The sequence below is a fragment of the Papilio xuthus genome, unplaced genomic scaffold (genome assembly GCF_000836235.2).
Source record: "Papilio xuthus unplaced genomic scaffold, Pxut_1.1 DF825946.1, whole genome shotgun sequence".
NCBI lineage: Eukaryota > Metazoa > Arthropoda > Insecta > Lepidoptera > Papilionidae > Papilio > Papilio xuthus.
The window spans coordinates 13,712,948-13,720,576 of NW_013532703.1; the positions used below are offsets into that span (position 1 = coordinate 13,712,948).

A 7,629-nucleotide genomic window follows, 5' to 3' on the forward strand; every position below is an offset into this window, starting at 1 on the left:
TTTTATGTCTGTAAGTGCTCGAATATAGAAAATTGAGCCATTTTCTTTTTATTTGTAATATATCTTAATATTTAAAAATTTAAGCTTTTAAAGCTCCTCAAATGGAAATAAATTAATATTATTCAAAACAGAAATAAACCAAAAGTTTTCAATTCTTTAAATAATACCATCATGACACAGTTAAACTGCTTTACATTTCATGAAATTATAAAAGCAAATGAACATTTTTTTTCAACAAAACAACACAACATCAACCGCTTTTATAATCAATTAAAAAAAAAACAATATAAAATCAAATGTGTGTATTGTAAGATGAAATCAGTGATACATACCAATATTGTTAAGTGTACAAAATATACACCTCTAATTTGTAATACCAGCCCCAATAAATCCTAGTTATACATATTAAATATTGTGTCATGTTAATAAAGTTTTTGAAACTTTTGTACTGATGTCTAATCATCGTCATCAGCTCACTATAAGGCATCACTAAGGGACTTGGAGCCTATCCTGAGTTAGTGGGGACTAGGCCAGTCAACCACACTGGCCAAGTGCGGGTTGGTTGAATCATACCTTGGTGTCATTATAAATCTTGTGAATGTATATTTGATCTTATCTAATGCCTAAAACTAACAGTTATTGGCCTTTACATTAGACCGTCTTACTAAAGAAGGCTATTTTGTTGTTAACTCGAATACACTTCTGAGAAGATTTATTCATATTTACAAATTTGTTCATTTTACCTGATTTGAGTTGGGAATCTGTATGAACGACATTGTTGAGTTTTTCTCTTAAATATTACTATTCAAATAAATTGTATATAATGTTTATCCACTGAATATATTATTTTTTATTATGTATGTATTGAAAACAATAGGCAACAGTGTGTAATTCGTACCATTTTGTTTGTACACATCTGGTATATAATTTGACTTGATGTTAGAGTAGTAAATATTATAATTTATTACCAAACAATACACTTTATATAAGTGACTTTTGTGTAATTTACCTAATTCCATTTTTTGTTATTCCATATGCATTTCATTTGTTTATAAAAAAAGAAAAATTGATTCCATGTTTTGATGGGACCATGAAATTATAACTTTATGTTATCTTATTCCATAATTGTTTTTTTATTCTATAATTTATACTTTTTGAAATGTAGTTTTTGTTCAGTTAAAAATAAAATGTAAAAAAATAACATAAGATTTTCCTTAGCTATTAAACAAGATACCATTTTGTTTATATAGTGTTTGGTTTTGATAATAATTTGTTTTTAAAGATAATGTAAATTGATATAATTCATGTGCCAATTTATAAATGAATTGTAGTAAAAAACTGGTCTGTTTACATTGTATTTCCCTCTACCCTATATCACTCTTTCTCAACCTGCATTGGATGTCTTTCTCTCAAGATCCCTTTATCCTATTTCCCTTCCCACCCTTTTTCTTATAGGGAAAGGATGGGAAGTGGAAGTGGACTTTCCGGATGAGAGGTTGCTTGGAAAGGGAAGATATTTTTTTGCTGTGCATTCTCTCTTCCGTCGATTAAAGGTAGGCAACGCATATGCAATTGCGTATGTCTATGGGCAACGGTCACTTCGCCATTTCAGCGATTTCAGGTGGCCGCTCGCTTGTTTGCCACCTTTTGATATAAAAGAAAAAAAGATACTCTTGTAACATTAGTTACAGCTTAAGAGCTTACAAGAAGCAAGTATATAAACTTCTCAAAGGCTGGCAACAGATCTTCAGTTCCTCTGGTATTGCAGCTGTCCATGGGTGTTGATGTACACCTCAGTGTTCCCGCTGCTTGTTTGCCTGCTTACTTTATATATTAAAGCATCTGTTTAATATTTAAAAGTAACCTGTTAATAGCAGGTTATACAGTTGCTGCAAATCTATGAAATAGTCACAATTTTTAATAATAAAAGGACAAATAAATTATTTAGATTTCTTTTGGTAATATTTTACTTCATTTTGCAAAACAAACAATTTGCTCTTCCGATGATAAAAGCAAACAAAAATATATGCTAAATAGATTGTCTTAGGTCTTCAATTAGCAAATAATAGACTATTATATGTTTTATGGCATGATCACAAAGTTTTCAAAACATAATAAATAGGATACATCCATTGAGGCTAACAAAATTCTCTATTTTCACAGGTTTAACTAATCTAGTAATTCTTTTCCCACTGTTCACGTTCTTGCCTTTCTTTTATAACTTGCTCTACAATGGGCGTTAGGTACAGCTTGTCCTCTTCATATTTCGTCCACTCTTCCTTCGGCAGAATAGTCTTTTGAATTGAGAGCTGAACTGCTCTAACAATGCGGAAATTGCGCTCGTCGACTACATGCTCTGGCAAACGGCGCAATGCTTCTTGTACATCGTCATTTTCATAAAGACAGTCGTCACGAAGGAGGCCTTTAACAATTACACATGCCATTAGAGATTATTTAAATGGGAAAAGCCATATTACACCACTATTTCAACTTACCATACTTGTTGAACCCAGATAGGTTATAAGCCCATTTCTTTAAGGCACCTGAAAATATATAATTAAAAATGAGTTATATAACGGTACGAAGATTAAACTACTAGTATTGGCCTGCAGCTATATTTTTATATGATGTGATTTGATACTTACTGCGAGCAACTGCAGTAGTTCTAAAGGCCATTTTTGGACAATATATGTATTTTACTCAATGAGATCACGAAAAATGTTGTTTGAACGGCAAATATCAAAAAGAATTATAGGAAAGTGTCAAACGTCAATGTGACTAATTCCAAATGTCATAATGACAACTTGACGTTGACTTTTTAAATGTTAATGGCGTTTAGTTTTACGTCCATGTTCTTTCCGTAACATTTCCGATTCTATTGATGGACTAAAAAAATACTCAAAAGTACTCTTCTGATTCAAGGTTTTGTTGTCTCTCCTAAATCATATGCTTCAGCAAAATGACAAGTTAAGTTTCACTAATGCAAAATGTCTCAGATTTCTTTAACTTGAAATGTAAAAGTGTTTTCAGTACTAACTGTAATAACTCAGATAATCATGTACTTGATGTGAACTTGATTAAAAGTCCATGCGTTTAATAAAGCACAATAAGAAATAACCATGTGATATCAAATTAGAATATTTTCAGTTAGAGAAATCGATTCGCTTTAAATCGCTACGTTTTTCTTCATATCGAACAATTTTATTCGAACTGCAAGTAACGAGTACGTCACTATTACATTTTTTTTCAACTTCAAGGATTAAAGAAGTTACAAAACATGTTATAAAACTTTGAATAAATTAGCAAATCGGGTTTGATACATTGTTTCAAGTAGTTGTGGAATTTATCTTATAATTACATAGAGTACTGATAAAATTGTGCGCGTGGCTGAATCGTGCTTATCTTTTATAGTTGTTTGTTTGCTTGTCTTCGAGTGAACTTCGAATGCCCTCGCCCGACCTCTCAGTTCCTCGGCCCGCTTATCATTATCAGTGTGCATAAAATGAGACGACAGAAGGTAATTTAACTCATCAGACATCGTAACTCGTTCGTGCTCGGTTCTGATGTGTTGCTTAGTTTCATTGTTCAATTAATTTAAACTTTTGCTGACGCTAGTGTCGTCGTTTCAAAGTCTTAGTTTGATTAACTCAGTTGTGTGGTAATTTTTGTGTTAATCCTGCATCCAAGAGGAGGAATGCCAAGTGACTGTCGCGACTGTTTGGGTATTCGTTATCGAATTAACACCCTGCACCAAACCTGGAAGTGGCTGCACCAAACCATTGCCCTTCACGAATATTTGATCTCATTGTCATCGGCTGACACTGATGCTTGTTGCCATATGCATTAGATAATTGGACTTTATTTTTATTAATTATATTAAAGTATATTGTAAAGGTTAAGAAACTTACGCTTAAACACTGCCTTTCCAAGGTTCATACAGAAAAGTGCCCGTTTGTGTAATATAAGTAAACATGGCCCAAACAATGATGAGAAAATTTGTACTGAGTGGAACATGTGTTGGGTTGGGAATAATAAGACGAAGCAGCTCACGCTGTCTTGTTACAAGCAGCAACAATGTAAGTATGAAAAAGAAAGAGAGAGTGCTACCAGAGGAGGGAGAGATAACAAAATCAGTTTTTATGTCTCAATCCACTGACATATACACCAATTTGGCTCTTGAAGACTGGATGTACCGGAACATGGACTTTACCAACCATCATGTCATGATGGTATGGAGGAATGAGCCTTGTGTTGTTATCGGTCGTCATCAGAATCCGTGGCTTGAAGCAAACATTTCTCATTTAACAGAGAAAGATATATCTCTAGCCCGCCGCAACAGTGGAGGAGGTACTGTCTATCATGACCGTGGAAACCTCAACATTACCTTTTTCACTTCTCGGGAAAGATATGACAGAAAGTACAACTTGGAACTAATCAAAAGAGCATTATTCAGAGGATTTGGAATCAAATCTATTATTAATAAACGTGATGACATCGTTGTTCGAGATAATTATAAAGTATCCTTTTTTAAATCACACAAAACAAAGTTAAAAATTTATTTAATTTTTTTAATTTCCATTTTTGAAAATATCCATTCAACATAATATTTATTTTGCGTAATGCATTACTAATATATTTCCTACTTACCAGATTAAAATATGTTTAGTGTTTGACATCCATGACTAGTTAGGAAGCTATAAAATTCAGTGTTTATTGATCTATTTACTTGTTTTATTCTTAGATATGATCTTTCAGTATCTAATCTATATTAACTTTGTCTATTTTGGTCACCTAACAATATCTGCACAGGCAATTACAACTTTCTTGATATTTCCTTAATAATATGTAAAGATTTCTGGAACAGCTGCAAAATTGGGTCGTTTAACAGCATATCATCATTGTACACTTCTAGTCAACGCAAACAAGGCAGATCTCAGCAAAGCCCTGGCAAAAAGAGAGGTGAGCTTATTTAAATACTAGCAAAAAGCTATTACCTATCTAATATATTTTTATATTATATATTCTGTTCTTTTTGTTACCGGTTATAATTATAAAACACTAATACATAACTCATTCTTTATCACCCATTTATTTTCCCTACATTTCCCATCCTTGATCCTAAATTTACTATACATTTCTACACATAATGAAATGTTTGAAGATGTGTTAAATGAATAGTGCAAACACAATGCCGTATCCATTTATTTCAAATAACCCGGACTGGGTTATCAAAGTCACGTGTTGCGTGCACGTGATATATCTTATTTTAAAATAGTCCCCTCTTTAATTTTCTGTATTGAACATTGTTCCCAATGAATGATTTGTTTACATCTCATAAGAGTTACACATATTTTCCATATCTTAATAAAATTTCTTAGCGTGTGTTTTGTTCTTAGTAATATATATTTTGTGCCTTCACTAACAATCTGCTTCACTAATATTAACCCAAACCTCTTCCTTCCGATCACAAACATATTGTTAAGGACACATAATTCTATTTAGCATGGCATACAGACAAAGGCGACGGAGTCAACGCGCTCTGCGGTGGCCAACCTGGCAGACATCGACCACAAGGTGACCGTGGAAAGTCTGCAGACTGCTGTAGGATACGAGTATCTCCGTACCCCAGCTCTGCACATCGAAGATGGTGGACAAGGCATGATCATGAAACAGAGAGGCTTCCAGTTTGTGAACCCTACCGATAATTGGTTCCCAGGTAAATACGATTGATTTTTAAGAATTCTGAATTTGAATTGGTTTGAATTTATTGCTTTTGTTTTCGATTTCAATCTTGCAAAGTTAATTTTCTAGAATTTTCCTGATATGATTAGATATCTTGTTTTAATAATATGAATATTTATAGATAGATACCATATGCTTTATTGTGTGTCGTCAGATAGAATAATCAATTCTAGGTATGCAAGTGCTTTTGTCAATATAATAAAAGTGTTACTTTGTCAACTAGGTCTTGATGAACTAAAGCAAGAACTGCAAAGTTGGGACTGGTGTTTTGGTCGAACACCAGTTTTCACAGTGAGTCGCACTTTCCCCGTGCCGGCGGAGCTCCTTGCCCCTTCGAAGGTATACACAGCCACGCAGGAGCTGGTCATCAACATGACGGTGGAGAAAGGGTTGATTGATGACGTCACTCTATCTATCCCTCCGGGACTCATCGAGTCGGGTTTCCATGGAGAGGCTTCAGTGATAACACATTTGAAAGGCAAGAGATTCACTTCGGAAGCACTGAACGCTCTGCAAGACGCAATGCTTACTCGCCATCTTAATAGCGATGTCAAAAAGTTGGACGAAAAGGAACAATTTGTCGCTAAATGTTTCGATCAAGTTGTCAATACTATTTAGATTTAAAATTTTACATTGTATATAATCAAAGTGGTGTTTTGTAAAATTAGTTAATATGCTATATTTCATGTAAAATTATTTTCATTGGATATGTAAATATATATAGATAAGTTTGTGACCGGCGTTATATTTTTTTGGTGGAAATTATTTGCACAATAATATATAACTACATCTTAACTTGTATATTAACAAAGTTTAAGCTTTCAGATCTTACTAACATTAGTTTTTGGTGTAAAATGTGCTTTGGTTATTTCTCTTTCGTTTGTAATCATGTTTAATTGTAATATTAATTTTAGTTTTACTTATTAGTATTGCGAATATGAAGTATTGTTATTTTAAATGTTTTCAAATAAAAGAAATATACATTAATACTTTGAAATGATTCAATAACACCGTAACATCTATCTGTATTTTCATCAAGTCGCCAATAGCCTAATGGTTAAAGGTACGGACTATGATTCATAGTAGTGGGTTCTAATCTATCTATTCGAATATTTTCATGAACGATATCCTAGCCTCTAACTTTTTTAGAATGGTTATTGATAGTAAAAATCTTTTTTTTTTGTTAAATGTGAATTAAATATCATAGTCGTTAATATAATAATAGCATTTAAAGTAACAATATTGATTTTGCGTCAGTAATAAACTATGCGTGTTGCACATTGGTGCTGATCGCCACAAGAATGCATCATATCATTTGTTTTTAATTAATTAAATTGTATTGTTTTAATTGGCATTTGCCAATATATTTTTTTTACTGAACATTCATAGTACGTAGCTTTTTAACATACAATAATCATACTTTTACTTAAGAACTTATTTTAGTAGCCTGAAAGCCATTTCATTATCTGATATTTTTTTAAGATCTGCCCTAAACGGGGACTTTTTTGTATGAAATGGATATTTTTATTTTATGTTAAGGTATCTTGTTTAACTGCTTTTTATTAATTAATTGCATTTTAGGTGCCTTTGTGTAGAAAATATAAAATAGATTTAAGATTATATTTTATAGTGATGTATTCCGAATTGATAGTTATTTTTCTTAATATTGTAATATCGAAATAAATTTTATAACATTCATAAGAGTATTTTTATTTGATCATGACCTACACATTTGGAGAATTTGTATTGAATGATAAATACAAATTCTTTGGTTCAAGGTAAAGCCATCTGCGACGTAGATTATTCGATAAATCTAATCGTATAGTTATTACAGTGTTGTATTGTTTAGTTGACGTTTCAAGGGAGGGTCATGTTTAATTATATCAT

The 7,629-nt window shown here is 32.3% G+C and overlaps 2 protein-coding genes across 4 annotated transcripts; one reads left to right on the forward strand and one right to left on the reverse strand.

Annotated features, from left to right (window-relative positions):
• Positions 1-2,078: 2,078 nt before the first annotated feature.
• On the reverse strand, positions 2,079-2,774 carry Uccr (ubiquinol-cytochrome C reductase complex 14kD subunit). Its single transcript, NM_001312323.1, is given in 3 exon segments — positions 2,079-2,422; positions 2,496-2,543; positions 2,646-2,774. Coding segments are annotated over 3 exon segments (327 nt in total). The 5' UTR covers positions 2,677-2,774; the 3' UTR covers positions 2,079-2,174.
• A 454-nt stretch (positions 2,775-3,228) lies between these two features.
• On the forward strand, positions 3,229-7,210 carry Lipt1 (Lipoyltransferase 1). 3 transcript variants are annotated; one of them, XM_013321065.1, is made up of 5 exons: positions 3,229-3,517; positions 3,931-4,517; positions 4,852-4,959; positions 5,503-5,716; positions 5,966-7,210. In XM_013321065.1, the coding sequence occupies exons 2-5, from the start codon at positions 3,972-3,974 to the stop codon at positions 6,358-6,360; spliced, it is 1,263 nt and encodes a 420-aa protein (XP_013176519.1). In that variant the 5' UTR covers positions 3,229-3,517; positions 3,931-3,971; the 3' UTR covers positions 6,361-7,210. The 3 variants fall into 3 exon arrangements, with proteins under 3 accessions (XP_013176519.1, XP_013176518.1, XP_013176520.1); XM_013321064.1 differs by lacking the exon at positions 3,229-3,517 and having other exon boundaries at positions 3,847-4,517; XM_013321066.1 differs by lacking the exon at positions 3,229-3,517 and having other exon boundaries at positions 3,847-4,517; positions 5,515-5,716.
• The last annotated feature ends 419 nt before the right edge of the window (positions 7,211-7,629 follow it).

Coding starts and splice junctions, on each gene's coding strand:
- Lipt1 (XM_013321065.1), top strand. CDS start 3,972: ATGGCCCAAACAATGATGAGAAAATTTGTACTGAGTGGAACATGTGTT. Junction 4,518..4,851: donor TTGTTCGAGATAATTATAAA/GTATCCTTTTTT, acceptor TAATATGTAAAG/ATTTCTGGAACAGCTGCAAA. Junction 5,717..5,965: donor TACCGATAATTGGTTCCCAG/GTAAATACGATT, acceptor TTTGTCAACTAG/GTCTTGATGAACTAAAGCAA.